Source organism: Toxotes jaculatrix, chromosome 16 (genome assembly GCF_017976425.1).
Source record: "Toxotes jaculatrix isolate fToxJac2 chromosome 16, fToxJac2.pri, whole genome shotgun sequence".
Taxonomy (NCBI): domain Eukaryota; kingdom Metazoa; phylum Chordata; class Actinopteri; family Toxotidae; genus Toxotes; species Toxotes jaculatrix.
This window is the reverse complement of record NC_054409.1, coordinates 17659609-17677874: the sequence shown is the minus strand read 5'-3', so window position 1 is coordinate 17677874 and position 18266 is coordinate 17659609. Positions and strand designations below refer to the sequence as shown.

At 38.1% G+C, this 18266-nt stretch overlaps 1 protein-coding gene across 1 annotated transcript in view; it reads left to right on the top strand.

Annotated features, from left to right (window-relative positions):
• The first annotated feature begins 2319 nt into the window (after positions 1-2319).
• The window catches only part of brinp1 (bone morphogenetic protein/retinoic acid inducible neural-specific 1), a 73746-nt gene continuing 57799 nt past the window's right edge, over positions 2320-18266 (top strand). Inside the window, exon 1 of the mRNA XM_041059150.1 lies at positions 2320-2537. Within this exon, the coding sequence (XP_040915084.1) occupies positions 2320-2537 (218 nt within the window). The remainder of the gene's footprint in view (positions 2538-18266) is intronic.

Below are 18266 nucleotides of genomic sequence, written 5' to 3'. Positions count from 1 at the left end.
ACTATATTGTGTATTGTGGCTGTGGGTTTTTGGTACTTTGTAAAGTAGTGACTTGGCTAGTATGTTGGCTTCTGTGTTGTCCTGTCATACACCACAGCCCCAGCTTTGTGTGAAAGTCTTTCAACCAAATGGACAAGTTTAGTAGTGGTCTGTCAGCACATAATTTTATGATTGTGTGTAACTGTTGTCTTTTCAAACACCTGACAACCAAAACAAAATAATCTTTTGACATAAGATTCATCTGGCTGTGCCAAAAACTAAATCCACATGTATTTTGTTCCTGCCTAATTCAACATTGACTGATATATAAGCATTCATCAAATAAAGTAACCATTATGAACCGGTGGTTATATTTTTTTGTTACATTTTTTTTCACTTACATATTTGCTCATAACATGTTTTGTTTGCATATGAATATTCAGAAATACTCACACTCCGTCTTTACACAAAGGCATATCATTATCAGCCCCCTGCTCAGCATCGTCCCTCCCTCTCAGACTACGTATTGTTTTATTTTGACAGCCAAACTCAAATTAGTCCGATGTAATTAGCCTAAAACAGGCCTGTTAAGTACACTGTCATTTTTTGTCATTGCCACTGACTATCTGGTTGATGGGGGGAAAAGAAGACTTGTTTTCTGCCTGTCAAATATGCAATTATAGCTGGAATGCAGTATTCTCAGTTGATAGTAGAAATTCCATTACAATCAGTTTTAAGAACTGATTATACTTCAAATATGGCAGCATAATTATAATTAGCTACACAGCTAGATACAGTCAAATCATCCCAGATTTTTCCTCATCCTTTGGCAAGTAGGTGAAACAGTGTTTAAATAATAAAATATGGAATTCATTTAAAGCGTCATAGGAAACTGACATACTAATTTTAACCATAATGTGACTAAAAAAGTCCCTTTAAGAATGCCACTGTGATTACTTTAACTTTTGCAATCAAGTAGTTCATCATCTATTTAACAGGAAAAGATTAGGCTCATTAAATTTTCTCTGCTCTTTTATGATGTGTTATTGTCTAATAAACCATGAAAAAGGGGGAAGAATTTTTGCATACACTAGCACTTGATAGCACACTGTTGGGTGCTCCACGGCCAGAGGCCAAAGTTCTTAAATGCAATTACTGATGAAAATCGTTTCCTTATCAGTAACTAAAAGACATAATTTCACTGCCAAGTTGATAAAAATGTTCACAGTCATTTTAACGTTCTGTTTGAAATGTGTTTTTTTTTTCATTAACCAAGATGTGATGTTAAATATTGTTTTTCTTTTACTGTAATGGAAAAGTTGGTTTTCACTGCAACATTATTATAACAGGAAATACAGAGGAAATTATATAGTGCTGTTTAATATATCAGAGTATTAGTCATACTTTTCTATTCTGAGCCTGAGTTACTGACTTAAGTTGCCCAGTCCAGGCAGGGTAAGGTGCATCTTATCTGCTGTCTCTATGGTTTTTAAATAAAGAAACACCATAAATCTGGCCTTTGCATCTGTTTTTAGATGACGTGTTCCTACAGACTATGCTGCTTTGCTGAACTCTGTGTCCAGAGATCAGAGAGATTTTTTGCAGTGGAGCGTTCTCATTCTCACTCTGCGTTATCTCTAAAATATTTATATTACACTGGGTCATGTTTAGTATTGTGCCACTGTGTAATGCAAAGAGTGATATTAACCATCCCTAGAAGCTTTAGTGGAACCAAAGCGAGGTCTTATTTTGTATTTGATGAAAAAGGAAACATTTTGTAGCACATTATTTTTAACAATTCATGAAGTCGCAAGTCAATAGTTGAAAGTTTCCTCCAGCAGTAATTGACACCACTGGGTAAAGGGAGATGGTGTTCTTCCACATTAGTGGCTGGATGTCATAACATATCATAAAGCCTCCTTCTAACCTTGTCAGAATTTATCATGACACCAATTAGATTAAAAAAAAAGACAGCCACACAGCCCAGGATGTACTTCATGCTCATCTGCAAAAGGGTAACAGTCTTGTATGGAGAGGCACAGTCTGTGTGGCTTTCTGAAAAACTCCAGGGAGGCATGAAGGGTGAACAATCTGAGAAAGAGGAGAAAATAAATACACATCATGTCACAGTAAAGTGACAGTGACAAGGGCACTATCTTATTTGTTCAGTACAACACAATTAACCTAACTCTATGACATTTTCTTGTACTGCTAAAATAGACTTTGTCACGTAACAGCTCTCTTTTTCTGTGTCTCCTCCCCCCCTCCTTCTTCTTTTCTCTCCCATCAGGTCTCCACATAATGGAGCGAGAATGAACAGAGAGCGGCTTAAAAAAAAGCATGAACTGGAGGTTTATTGAGGTCATCTGCTTCCTGTTTATATGGGACCATATAACAGTTCAGTCTTCCCGCCAGGACCCATTGGCCACTGAGCAACATGTCACCAAGCAATATGACTGGCTCATCTCTGACCGTGGACCTTTCCACCACTCTCGGAGTTATCTGTCCTTTGTGGAAAGATTCCGCCAAGGATTTACGACCAGATATAAAATTTATAGGTGAGTTCACTTTCAACCTGTGTACTGATGCCACACAGGCTTTTTAAGAGGCTGTCTGTTTTAATGGTTTTTCTATTCTGAGATTTTAGCTGCAAAAAGCTGCACTGTGTACATTTTTAACCTATTAAGTGTGCACTTTTTATATATATACTTTCAGCCACTCTCAGCACTGTGAACTTCTTTTTCTTATATTAATGAAGTATTCTGTGAAGACTTCTGCACTCCATTGCTGTTACTCAAGTTCCAAGTCTTTTTTGGGAATTTGATTCCCCCAAACTGAGTGACATTCTAAAAAAAACAATCATAATATAACTTTAGAATCTTCTCAACCAAATGTGCACACTTGTATTAATCTGCTAGTCAGTAATAGGCACTTTGTTTGCATTTAGTACTGTTATAGGAAGATAGTACTGGCAGGCGCAGTGTGCCCGAGTGAGAAGTGCCGCCTCACTTCTTACTTTTAATATTTGTACAAATTTGCACAGATAAATTGGTACTTCCAAGAAGGTGGGAGACTTAAGAGGGGCAGATTTAAAAAGAGGAAACTGGTACAGCAGAGACTGAGATACCCTCACCTTGTATGGGACAAGGCCCAAAAATTCTGGGTCCTGTACTTCCCATAATGATAATTAGATCCTCCCTGCCTGGAATGTACATGTCCTTTAAACTACAATACACTCTTCCAGTTTGAAACACAGACATTCTGCTATAAATTAGATAACCCTGATCACATCACTGGAGTTATTTTTTAACTTAACGTTATACAGTTAAAGTGTACAAATACAGTCTAAAATGTAAAAATTTATATTATGCTACAAGGAACAAATTATATTTAAGGAGTAATCTGATTCGTCTGTCCCTCTGCTTATGAATTACATACACATCACAAAATGACAACTTCATATACAATTAGGTCTCAGTTTTTCATAATAACTGCAGCCCTAAACTGTGTTAGGAGCATTACAAATACTTCTGTCTTTTTCTATCGTTATCAATACTCAACTCTGCTTGTGACCAGGTTTATATTTTCCATCTTATATTTTGCACAGATGCAGAAATTAGATGGCTAGAAACCCTCTTTCTCACAATGATGTGCTTTGATTTCCTTGCATCCCCTCAGTCACAGAAAGACTGAGAAGGAGTAAGAGAGTCATTTGCTACATTCCTTTGGCAGTTCTTTCACCGAGTTTCTTCTCTCCCTCTCCTCTGTCTCTCTTGGTAACTTGCCACAGCTCCCGGTCCCCACTGGCTTTCGTGCCTTGATATTGTCACATGAACAGTAAACAATGCATTTGCATAACGTGTTACTTGACAGAGCGGGATGTTGCACAGAGGCATGAATCTCAGAGGCAAAACTTCTGAAGCCGCTTTCCACAGACACTGTACAGCCGTCGAGTGCTGTCTGTGATGCTGCAGTGATTTATTAAAATAGAGTGTGTGTGTTTGGATGTTGGGTGCTGCTGGGAGCATTACTGGGCCCAGGTGGCTCCTGTTGTTTCTCTCTCTTAACAAACCATTAGTGGTGTCAATTTCACCCATCAGTGCTAGATATCCCTTTCCTCGTGACAAGACAATTAAATCTGGCATTAGGAGTGTGAAAAAATTGATGTATTTCTCATTAAAAGTTAAATGACAACAATCAACACTCCACATTCACATCTGTCAGACATCTGCAGAACTGTCAGACAAAGTAAAGTCTGATAGATTCCTTGTACTTTTGTATTTATGATCTGAGTGATTTTACTTAGGATATGTCTTTGAACATGTATCCTGTACGATAGCACATATGGATACACATAATACAGCATACATGGAAAAAATACACTGCAAAACACAGTGCTGTATACTGTATGACTGTATTTGTGGACTGAATGAAAGACGCCTTGGAGCATGGAATGCATGTTTAATAGATAATCATATACAATATTTGAGTCAAGGGTGTGAAACCTTCCCCCAAAGGTCTAAGTGTTTTCCAAGGATTTTCATCCCAACATGGACCACCAGTTAATTTCAGCGATTAGTACATCTTCAACCAGAGAGGGTGAGGAAATAAGTGACATCAGCTGGTGTAGTGTTTGGTTGGAATGAAATCATACATACCCTCAGTCCTCCTCGGCACATGATTGCCCAGCTTGTGCTCTACTCTAACCAGCAATGAGGACTGAATCGCTTTGTAAATTTCCCCGGGGACTTTCTCTGCCTCGACGATTTAGTGGTGGAAAGTGGTTGAATCAGATTTGCGGAGAGACAAAGCATCCATTCCATTCGGGTTCTCTTATCAAGAGAGATTACCCCGGAGGCACGCTGCGTGGACAATGCCAACCTGATCAGCAACAAACAAATCTGCGCCATCTTTAATAACATGGGCAGTGTGCCTAATTTGAAGGATAAACACAGATTTAGGAGGTGCCAGCCTCTTGTCTAGTGCTCTGAAAAGGTCACTGTCGCTTGAAGGGTAAAGACACACCACAAGACACCAATTACCCTTTCCCTCTAGACTTATGTCTCTTAAAGAAATGATTGGATTGCGTTTTGGGTAAGTAATCATAACTAGTGTGTCACTGTTGATTGCAATCTTCAAACTAAAGTCCCTTTTTTCTTTCCTGTTATTGTATGCATGAGTGTACATTTCCTGTATGGTATTCATCAGTCACATGAAAGCCACTTTCACTGCTGCCTGCCTACTGCTCTTGTATCAGGGCTACAGCTCAATAATGTGTATCAGTGTGCGCTTCATGGAGAAATTCGATGGCCTGTTTTGGTCACACTAGCATCTCTCGTTCTGTCGCTTGTACTCTATTATGGGGGTTGAATGTGTTTCAGATGATGCGTGTTCTCTGTTTGGTCTTTGTTCGCAGAGCTCTATGCCAGGTTCTTGTGAGCCTGAGTGAAAATCCAATATAAATGCAAATCTGGTAGCCATTAATGCATTTTAAAGGCCTCAAATCAGCAATGCACTGTAATCAAAGAAGTGAGATGGAGGTTGTTATTTAGAATAAAAATATTTATGAAAATGCATAGCTCTGAGTGATCGCGCTTTGAAAAGCCATGCTGAAGTGAATGAATAGAGAGGTTTGATGGAGTTGTCCTTGTCATTGAACCAGGGCTCATCAAAACGTCCAAATCTATCCAAGGAATTGAACAAAGTCCTCAAATGATCTGTGGAAAAATAACAGTAAATTAAATTAAAACCAACATGTTATTCATGGCAACAACAAAAGCAGACTCATTTTTGGATTTGGTTGAATACATGCTTTCAGAATACTTTGACAATCATCAGAAATTTTAAATATGTTGCATACTCTGTAAGTATGATAACATAATGTATAAACTAAGTGACAGACACACTCATTTAAAAAGGGAAATTGAGCAATAATATGTTTGACTGCACTGTTTCAGATAATTGCACAGCCATGATATAATATCTGTTGTCACGATAGTAAATTACTGACTCATTAAAAAAAAACCTTTGGAGATTGCTTGCACATACATATGTTACCAAAATGGCTGCATATCTGCTCACAGAAAAAAAAAAAATCTCATTAATTGCCTGCCTTTCCTCATCTGACTCAGATCCTCCTTTATGTTACACAAAAACTAGTAATGTTAATACCATAGAACATGTATTTCCATTGAATCTATTATCACTGCCATAATTTGATTATATCATTATATTATTTATAACATGGATATCCGAAATGGACCTTTGTCCTCCACCTCACTCCGGTCCAACATCAAACCGTTGTTTGATGTAATGTTTGACAGACATGACATGGTTATAATTAATACAAACACTCATTATGCGTTTCTCCAACTGAATATTTCCTTCGTAATATTAATTATTCCTAACTACAGTCAGTCCAAAGACAACCATTTGAACAGCATTAAATCTTGAATGAATAATATGCAGCTCTAATTTGCATGTGCAAACAACTTCTTTTATTCAGTCTCCAAATTAAACTGTTCATCAAACAAATAGGCGTGCATCTCGGGACTCAATTCACCTTTTATTTCTATTTTTTAATTCTTATTTGTCTTTTAATTTGTTATGAGCACAATGTCGTCTGTTGCACTGATGCAGCATGTTAACATCCTTTAACGAACAGTGAACAATGGCAAAAATACACTGAATTTCCTCATGTGCTCCACGTGGATGTGTCTGTCAGTGCTGATCTGGGCCCCATTTGTTTTAAACAGTAACAAGGTGTAACATTTGTCCGACTCAGGTCTTGAATTAGTTTGGATGAGCCATCTGTAATTGGATAGAGCGAGGGAAGGCGGATTTGATGTAGTCGGCAGATTTGCTGAGAGAGGCTGCAGCAATGTTTAATTCAGCAGGCTGTAGCCAAAGGAAGAGAGGGTGAGCAGCAGTCAGGAAGTCAGGAGGGATGAAACAGACTGAGGAAAGAGGACAGAGACATCGAAGGGTCTGAGATGCCATTAGGCAGTGAGACAGGAAGGTGCTAAAAGTGTGCGACAAAGAAAACATATACAAGTGCCAGAGACATAGAAGGGAGTCCAGTGAGTTCAGTATCACAACAAGGAATGGGAGAGCAGACAGGTACGCTGGCAGTGAGGTCACAGTCAAGGTGAGGAGGAGACGCCTCACTGAGGCATTGGAGTGGCTCAGATGAGTCACAAATACCACATACCCAAGTTCACCTCTCTCTCACAAACAAAAAAAAAACAAAACAAAAGCTATCTATTATTAAAGCCTTCTCCGCATCTTATCAGCGCTGTGCTTAAAAAAAATCACTCGTTTATAATCTTTTTTCACTTACACCCAGGACTTAGACAAGTACTCTAGAAAATTGTATACCATTTAACTTTTTTAAATTCCTCCATGTGCTTATCTACCAATGCTTCACCATCATTTTGTTTATTAGTTTTTTTTTTTCTTCTTCAGCAGTGACATGGTGATAGAGACAGTCTCTTAAGGATGAACATTGTGGTGAAGTCAAGATAAAAACTCACCTTATTGCAGTAACTTTTGACATTGACATTATCTTACGCAAGCTAAACTTCAATGTGCCTCATTGCAACTGCTCTATTATATTGTCACTGAGAAGAACTCAATAAAAGGGCATGCTGGTGGCTGAGGGTCTCAAGATGCAACATCCCCAATTTAAATGTACCCGGGGGATCTTTGCTGCAGGTTTCCCTCATTTGTTGTCAGCTGCTGTTGGCTATCTAAATAAAGGCAAAAATCCCCCCAAAAATATACTTTAAAAAAATAAATAAATAAAACTGACACAGTGATAGTGTAAATACTAGTATAAATGAGTAATAGTAATAGTGCAATTAATGTAGATAAAGAAATAAGTTAACTATAAAAAGTTTCTTCCTCTGGGACGCAATGCTTTTTGGCAGTCGACCGACTTGGAGCTCAGGATGTTAGGTTTTCCCACCAGCCCTCGAATGCAGCACAGTCACAGAAGTATTTGCTCACCTGCCAACCTTCGTTGTTAATAAATAAGTAAAATAAAATATTGCGGCAGAGACATTTGCTGTAAAATCTATATATTTTGCACGTTTTCTGTGTTGCTGGTTGTGATTGAGAAAATCAGACGGCTCATGAACATGCTGTCACCAAAACAGGATCTTGGCTGTCACCTCACGGTCTGGCAGCAGACGTGAATTCCCATTTGCTGACTGAAGCAATAACCACTTCCAGCACATGGATTTCAAGCAGTTGCCTCAGCCAATCAGGCAAGCTGAAAATCTCTTGAGTTGACATCATCACTGTCGGGCACCAAATAAGAATATATTTTTCTTCTGAAAACAAAATTATTCTATAGTTCTTATTGCAAAGTATTGTTTGCTGTGTGGCACAGAAAATATCATGGACATAACTGGTTGACATAAAAACATAAAGCTCATCAAACTTTATTAATATTAACTGCAGGATGACATAGAAATAAAATTTACTTTACTTAAATTTCTATTTACTGTAATATTTTACATTTACACATATGGAAACAGGCACAGACACACACACACGTGGTAAACACAATGTTATCCTGGGGCTACACTGCAATTACAATCACTGGAGCAGTGCTGATACTGGGTGTTGATCTGCATTTCTCAGCTGTATAAGTTTGGGAGAATCAAAAGGGGCTGATCTGGGGAGGGACTCCATGCCACTTCCCTTCTTCATCCTAGTGGTAAAAAGCCCCCGCTGTGGGATGACTTAATTACTGGCAAGGAAGGGAAGGTAATTAGAGGAGAAACAGGAGGCTAGAAGAAACTGTCAGGGTTAAGTACTGACTAATTCACTGCGTGGGACGCCTGTGCCTCTCTCCCTTGAGACTGGCAATAGAACGTCACCATAAGAGCAACAAGCTCTGAAGAGAAGATGCTGGAACAGTCGTGTCTTGTATTACTATTTCTAAATATTTGAAAAATATTCCCCTAAAGCGAGTCCTGCACTTTCTGAAATAATCTCAGAAAGGGGCCAATACTGATTATGACTACACTTTACCGCTGTTGACTTTTAATCCACAAAAGTAAAGCCCAAGGACTCGCCCTCTGCTCTCAGCGAATTCTTCTTCTTTACTTCATATTTTATGTCTGAAAGATGTAGTGAGCCCACACAGGTCTTTTCATATTAGCTGATTAGACCTTGTTTCAGGTTAAGGTTTGGTGCAGCTGAGACCTGAGAGCTCCAAAACTCCATATATTCAACAGAATCAAAGCTTGTAGTCGTGTTTGCCACAACAACTACAACACACTCAACATAGGAAGGTTATGTCAGCTAAGCTACATTTAAAGGTCTAGAAAAAACATGTGTGGGTCTTCAGGCTTTAAGACACAAAAAAAGATAAGTAAACTGTAACTGTATTCAAATTCCATAATAAGTATGCAACACAAATCCAATCCAGCTAATAATATGCTGGTCATTTTGAAGACTTTTGTTTTTGCAAGTGAATAACTCATAAGCAAACAAGAGACAAACAACTTCCAACATCATCTTTAAAGGTCTAAAAATACATAAGCTCGGAATATGTTCCAGCCCCAGAGTCAGTGCACGGCATCTCTTCTAAACACCTCACCGGAGGTGTCGTTCCTCCTAATCCTCTGTCTTGCAGTCAGCGCAGGGCTTTGGTGTTTTGTGTGACCTACACAAACACAAAAAGGTTTATTCCAGGCCTCCTGCAGAACATCTGAGTCAGTTCACCTCCAGCAAAACACTGAAAATGTTGGACATGTTATCTCAGCCATTTTAGAAATGTAGTGTATGACAGGTTTTCCTGTGCCGTGGGAATTCAGAAAGGTTACATGTCCGAAATTAATTTCAGTATGGCTTCTAGGTGCTGTCTAACTCAATATTTTGGCAGTTGAACAATTTGTGTTGTGATCCAGTGAATTTTAGAATAATATAGATATTATTAATATAGGTATAAAGTTATTTAAATATCTAAAATTGGTTATTTATTGTAAGCGAAATTTAGTAATGCATTTCCCCATTGGCGTTTGCAGCTATCATTTATGTAATATTCAGTTCTTTAAATGTATGAATATATTGATTAGGTAAAATTGATTCAAAATAGTTTATAGATAGGTATATCTATAGCTGGGGTTTTAAAGTATTGCAGACATTTTCCCTCATCTAATACTCAGACAACAGCATATCAGCACATATGGTTGGTGTTTGGTGAAACCTTCCATGACAACTGATCTGTACTGCTTTCAGTGAACATTCTCGTGAAACTATAAAGGATGCCATAAGATAAGAGCGCAAGTCTTTGTCAGACTCGCAACTAGGCACCAGCTTTAAAGGGCCAGTTTATTGTGATGGGTGGTTAACTTCGTGGGCTGATTGCAGTAATAAAGCTTCAACTCAGCAGTGGTTATTAAATATATATTATATACCTTTTAAAAATGTTAATTAGATTTTTCTACTTTTAGTGGTACCAACAAGTAAAACTTTGGGAGCTTAACCACAGACTAAAAGAAGCAAATTGACAAAGACATGAAGCAAATATGGATTTTTGAGTATTAAAATCACAAAAATAACAAACATGTTCAGAGTTATGGGTTTATAGAGGACACTTGAACCAATACAACAGCCCTTCAGTAAATCCCATCTCTGTGAAGCTTATGTTCAGAGTGCCAGCAAATGTTGATTCAACTCTATGGTAATTTTTGAGGCTGTAGTCAGTGCATTACATTGAGAGGCATTTGTAATGTTCTAATGTCCACTCCCATTTACATTCATGACGGACTCAGAATATTAAAGACACCTTCAAGTTCTTCCTGTCTTTTTCAGCTCTCTGTGCTGTGGATAATGGAGCATAAGAATGTCGGAAAAAATTACATCAGCTGGATGTTTGTCATTTAAGGATCTTCAGGTCAAACTGAGCCAGTGGGAAGTTTAAAGACATAAATTTGTAGAGAGGTTGAATCATGAGTGCTTGATGAAAACAAAAACATTGTTTTGAGGTTTCTTGACAGATGATAAGCCAATAGCATGGTAATTCAGGTTGAAAAAAAAAAGATTTATTACATCATTTTTCTTTTAGTGAAAAGTTCATAATATGTATAAAGGGAGTTTCAAAAAGAGGGCACGGAGTTAGTCGGCCTGATATCCTCAGGAAGGTTGTTCTGATCTCTAGGGGCTCTCACAGCAAAGGCCTGATAAGTGGGTTTAACAAGTAATGACATGTTTCTCATTTTCAGACTTGAAGCAGTGAAGCAGCAGTGATATTATAGATTACCACTGACTTGTGCATGCTTGTGTTCTTTATAGTGCTTCTAAACTGATGTCTAACAGCTCAAGTTTGATTTCAAAACACAAGAAGATATTCTGGAAATGTTCTTACCAACTGAGGCCCAAAAATGTCTATGGAAGGAGACTACAGATGATTTATCTTAATTCCATATCACACCCTAGTTTATAAAATCTTAGGTTTTTTTCTTGAATAACTGTTTCAAAAGAAAACTGACTTATAAATTGAGCTTGACTATGGAAAACTATGTCAATCTCAGCTCTCTAGATCAAGCTCTCTTGATCTAGAGATTTTGACCATTGTTATCACTTAAAATGGAATCATTATTGTTGTGATCACAAAAACACAAACAAAACATGGCAAATAATTAGTCAAGCCCTCTTTACCATTGAGTGTACATTTAATGGTGCCTTAAGAGTAAATGTTAAGCACCAATGTCACCTGAAAAAAATGCATCCAATTATTTTGTATTGAATGTGTGAGTTTAACTACACAGCAAATTTCAAATCAGGAAAGAATCCTTTTTTTTTCTTTCCAATACAGCTTGTAAAGAAAGTTCCCCATGAAAAACACTTTCTCAAAGGTTTCTTTTTGCGAGAAACTGTCTCTATCCAAGGTGCTGAAATCAAGCATCTTATTTGCCTCAGCACTCTTCACAGTTTATATGGTAAATCTCAGAAAGTTGAAAAAATAAATTCTTTCATCTGTGTGACTGCCGAACAAATTTAGTTTTTCTGATTTGATCTCGCAGGCGGCGACAGTATTACTATCATGATAGCGTGGAAGTAATTTAGATATCCTTGAATTAAAGACAGTTAAGTGGATTGTAAGAAGCTTTCTTTCCGGTTAGATAAAAAAAAAAGATAAAGGGGATTTTTAAATTGAAAGGGCTGGTTTTTATTTTAGTCATTATACTCACAGCAAATACGGTACACAGAAATGATCAACATAATGCTGTTTTATTTGGGGTATGACTGACAGTTATTATGGGGCAAATTGAGTTCAGCAGCAAATGGATGATATACAATAAGCTGCTTCTACGGCACTGACAATAGCAGTTCTTTCTTTTTACTGCATGAATGCTTTGACCTTGGTAGTTTTTCATTATATGTAGAATGGGAGAGCATTGTTTGTGATTTCATTACAGGACACAGAAGGTGATGAATTGTTTCATCAACTGTAAACAATACACAGAATACTGGAAGACTTTACATGTGAAATAGAAGCATATGGGAATAGATGGAATTATCTTTTGGACTGTGCTGGCTTTTGTGGAAGCAATGTAAACAATATAATCAAACTGATTATTCATCCATATGTTCTCCTCTTTGTAAGAAAAGACTTTCAAGATATTTTGAGATTTCATATAATTCTGTGTTTCACTTGAATGCAAGTCAGAGTCTCTCATCCCATTATTTGTTGGATGGTCTCATAATAATTTCCATTCAATCCTTGCCCACACAGTCAGACTAGTTCATCAGCAGAACTTCTCACATTACACAGTTAATTAGATTCAAACACATGCTCGTGTCACTCACCCATGCATTTGCTTCCGGCACCATGTCCCATCGAATTCTTGAGATTAAAGTAAATTAAGAGATTGTTTTTGATTAGATCCATCTTCGTTTCATTGCCTCATCACAATTACAGAGTGCACTAACAAAGCTATTATGCCAGCAATCATATTCCATTTAGGCAATCACGTTCTATTTGCTGATATGCTTCAATTAATGGTTAATAACTAAGATGCTTACATGTGAAAATGAAGTAAGTAGAATCATTTTAGGTATCCTGGTACATGAAGGTCTTGAATATTTGAGGATGAAGTATTGTTGTTTCACAGTTTTTAAATGAATTTCCAGCACATAGCTATTTGAAGAATAACCGTTATAAGTTTTGTTACCACTGAGATAACTTTATTGGATTAACTGTGTCATTGTGGTAGTATTGTAGTAAATAAATTAGATTTATGCTGTTTATTTCTCCTTTGCCTCCACTTGAGCCTACTGAGGATTTCTTATGGGGTCAGTCCATTTTCTGCACACACAAAATTAAATAAAATGATGACCCAGCCGAAAGACTTTCAGAAGAGCTTAACAGTAGTGCAGTTAACAGAAAGAAAATTAATTCATAGAATCATTTCATTCTTTTTACCCTTCTCTACCTCTGCATATAGCTTAAATCTAGCTTTACTGAATAAAACAATACAACTTTTTAAAAGAAAAACTGTAAAATTGGGTTTTGCCAGCTTATTCAAAAGTTGGAAAAAGAAATCAAAAATCTACCTAAACTAAGCCGTTGCACTGTAAGATTAAAGGCAGCATTTCTATTTCTTGCATGTTGATCTTGCACATTACGGTTACTTTGACATAATCCTTTCTGCCCCAGTCATTCTTTCTGTCTCCCAGCCTGTCCCTCCTTCGCATCCTCTGCTCTGACTACAATATGGTCATTACCGGACTAATGCCACCATTTTACACAGATGGACTCTGCAGGCATCAGGCATGACGTCACAACTTGGAAAGATATTGTTAAGGGGGGGCATCTTTGCAACGCACAGTGACAGTTTGGTCACCAGTAATATGCCAGTCAAAAGAACCTATAACTCTGGCAAGAATAACAATGATATAGCCTGCAGTCAGATCATCAAATAGCTTCTACTTGTAGTCCCTTATAACTTCCAGAGTGCATATTAGGACACTGCATGTTTCTATTCTTGATGAAAACTATGCAGCTGTCTGTGATGGTACTGTACAGTATGTACAGTACCATCATTAACTTGACAGACATGTGGGGGCATTAAGAGTGAATCGTATGCGATTTACTTTTGACAACACATCTAATTTTAACAAAACCCGTTAGCTTGGAACAGTCACTTGGATATTTTTACATGGCCTCTGTGCTGATGTTATCTACTTTTTTTTAAGCAGCACTATAACAGAATTTCAAAATAGCCCCTCTGATTTCCTGCACTATTTACACTGCTTTGTTTAGAAATCTGGCCCATGCCAGAATTGAAGTGAAAATAAATAAAACAAGCACAAGCAAACAGCTTGGGCCAGCCGAAATAACATCCCACCTCTTTCTGCCTAGTCCTTCACTGTGCACTGGAGCATAGGATTAAGATTCATTCTATAATATTTTGAATGGTTCTCGGTGGCTGAAATTCTTACAGGATTTCAATTGTATCTCTGTCTGTTTGATTTATTACTGTGCTTTGCCTCCTTATTACCATGAAAGGCCTGTATTTTTTTTTCTCTCATTCTGTCAGGCTGCTGCATAATACTGTGGCAGCACAGGAACAAGGGTTCTTAGGTTCTTATGGGGGCCTTTCCCAAAGAAACACTGTTATTACTGCCCTCCAGGGAGCATGAACACGCAGTAATGCAGTATAAAGGATGAGAGTAATCCAGTTGCCCAGCTGCTCCGACATAGCTAAGTTTACTCTTGTTTGTTCAGATCACTGAGATGCAACCTTTAGTGAGCTTTGATTGTCAGAAAGACAAACTTTTCAACCATGATTTTCTGTCCAGATATGGTACTGGTCCCTCTTTCCAAAAACAAATGCTGTGGTAGAAAATGCTAACCTAGTTCCAGACCTCCGAATCACCACCTACATATCTGATTTATCTGGCAATGTATATAGGTTTGCTGCGCTGTGCCCACTGACAGCTATTTTCACTGGCTGGAAAAACAATTGACCAATCAGGGCATTGTAATTAAGAATGGTGATGGGATTAAGAATGGTAATATCGTCGCCCTGCGTAGCTAGCTAGCTTCCCTGATGAATCCATGAAAAATTGTAACAGCAAAATGGATAAAAATAGTGACAAGCCTGAACATAGACACAGAGGTACAGCTTGTGGTAACTTATAGAACCATTTGCTTATAGATATAACTAGTGCTGCTAAGTGCTACTTATAATGTAGATTTACCTGATTTAACATATTTTGAATCTGCACAAAACAAGGTGTGTATGAAAAACAACAAAAAAACTGAGTCAATCATGTGCAACTCTGCCAGAGGTTTTGTCCCACTTCAGGAGCTACATCCTGAATCTACTTTTTTTCCTTTTTTTGCAGAGATTAACCTTTCCAGACACTAAAATTCAGTTGAAAAAGGACACTTTTTTGCCCAGATTTACAAGCAGTATATCCTGTGCAGTCCTTAGTATGTCAGGATCAATAGGATGCCATTTGGTAATGGTGCAGTCTGTCCTCGTAAAGTCGAGGACAGCCTGAATGAAGTTTTATTTACCAGGTGTTTGCCCTCTGGTGCTCATCGGTCAATGGTAAATCACATGAACTGGACAAATGAAAAAGCTGCCGTAAGATGTAAATCATAGAAGCCTCTTGTTGGTAGCCTTGACAAGTTGTTCTTCTAAGGAGGGAGCCTCTGAAATGCAACACATGTGGACATCCATAAACCCTGCTGTGCCACATGGTGGTCTAGATGTAATAACATTTTTCTTGTATCCGTGAAAAGATATCATATCCAAGTAGATGAGATCATGCAGTGCTGTTTCTGTGTGGGAACACCATATACGCAGTGAAAGGGAATAAGTCAATACTGTGTGGGAAGACAAAATAGCTTCACAAAGTCATTCATGGGGGAATTACCATTATTGGATCAAAGTCTCCCCCAGTCCTAGCAGCTTGCCAGCGTTTTCTGTTGAGACCCTCATGGTGCACCACTCATCAGTGAGCTGAGCATGGCTCTATAAAGAACAGTGTGGCAAAGATTCAATAAATGATGTCTCAGGAATGTTTAATGGGCTTTTGTAAGTAATGTAGGATGCTATAATGCAATATCCGCATGTGTAGGATCATTTTCTAATTAATTTTAATAAGATAGTATTATGGCCAGTGACAAATTAAATCATCATGGTGAAGATAATCCCTCTCTACCCCCAGTCATTTGGCTCATACTGTACCACCAAACCCTTATCATTTCTAAAAAGTTGCATCGGTAAGGAGTTTAGCCTTGTGTGGGTTTTTTTTCAATCTGTCCTCAACACAAGAATTATTTCCACCTCTCCTGGAACCAGATCCTCATCTCTCCTTCACACTTCCACTTCACAAAAGTTGATAAAAATGTGAAAGGGCAGAGTGTACAAGTGAATACAACACTGAAGCTGATAAGGTGCAGTGTGCTTCACTAAAAAAAACACTCTCTGGCTGTGATTAAGCATCCAGTCTCAATTTTGAAAAAAAAAAAAATCAAAAATCATAACCGACCCTCCCATGTCACGGTGCGCTTTCACTGAGAGTGGGTAGAGAGCTCACTGCTATTTCCGTTGTTCTTTTCTTTTTTTTTTTTTTACTGTTTGTTTTGATGGATCATTATGTCTGTGCTAATCAGAACAGTAGTCCATTAGCATAAGCACTTCTTTTGTGCCATCATGTTATGTTAAAATAGTTGTGTAAACACAGAAACTGTGGAGTTGGTAAACAACCTTGCAGAACAGGAAGCATGTGTGTTGCAGTCCTCTCTCACAGAGAGCCCTCCCTTTTTTTTTACATGCAAAACTGACTTCCCTGTGCACAATCTGTAGCTCAGTCTGAACTTATTTTAACATTTAGGGCAAGGATTAGACACACAGCAGCTGTTGTCTCTACTCTTTTTTTTTGGCTGTTGGAAATGATCTATTCCACCCAACCAGTGACTGAAGTATCAGTTAAATGGTCAATATGTAAGAATTTTAGTTTAAAGACATGTATACACAGATATCTCCTGAAGTTAGCATGCTAGCCATGGCCCATCCCATCTTGTAATACCACGTTGTTCCTCTAGAGGTAATAGTGACTAACTGTTGCGTCCAGTGTGGCAGCTGTCGTCATCAGTCAAACAATAACTGGAGAAAACAACCTGCTACTTACATAATCAGATTGAAAGGTTCTGCGAGAAACATTACTCCCCAGTCCATGCAGGTTTGGCATCATGTCAACAACTGCCCGATGCTGAGGTTAGATTTATTCAAGCGAACTTTAGCTCCACTTGAGAGTGAGGGTTGAAACTTGATTGTGATTAGTCAGTGAGCCCAGGCCCAGAATGCTCTCATGTGTACTCCAAATGACAGATACACAGAGAGAGCTGGCAACATCGTAATTAATTTTTTGATAGATTAGAAGACAGAAGATTTGTCCCAGTTTGCTCAATGGCCAGTCGGGCTATGGCACAGCTGAAGGAGAGGGGAGAGAGGGAAACAAAGAGTGCATTTCCTTGTTTTTTTACAATAACTTTCTGGTAATATGCTGCTGCCTATTTGTTTGAGTATGGAGAATGAATTAGACAGTTGGCCAATTCTTACACATTGACCCTTTAAGTCATCCCTAACAAATAAGTAGTGGAACAAATGACTAAAAATGAAAGGTTCATCCCTCATCAAAGCATGAAAACCCATGCTGTCTGTTACGTCTCACATCAGGAGGAGCAGACGCTTCTTGAAAACCACATCAGTGGCACCAAACGCACGCAGCTCATTCGGTGTAGTTTTGCATTTCACAGGCACCATGAAAACACCGGGACCCTTGAAGCAGAAGCACAATTTCTTCAGTTGAATTTAAAAGACATTTATTCGGCTTAGTAGAACCTTCTTTAATATCTGCTACCTGTCCATTTAAAAAAAAGAAAACTCTTTCTATGTATCATTTACAAAACATGTCATGAGAACATCCTGTCAGCGATTTCACTGGCTCTTCTTTTAGCCTACGGCATTAAGTCTCAGATTCATGCAAAGCCATGTTCATACTCTACGGTGACTGTTAACAGTCACGTGTGTAAGCATGATTGTTCCCTTATTTAGTACTTAAAAATATGTATTAGGGGAATAATACAATAATAATATGTATCATGGGAATGACTGACTCACCAAATATAAAACACGTACCGTGTAAAAGGTGGCATGCAGAACTGGTTGACTCCAGAGTGAATGGGAGGGAAGCTGAAGTTGAACCCCTGAGTATGGTTAGCCCCTGTGGATGTAGAGGCTTTCAGTAGC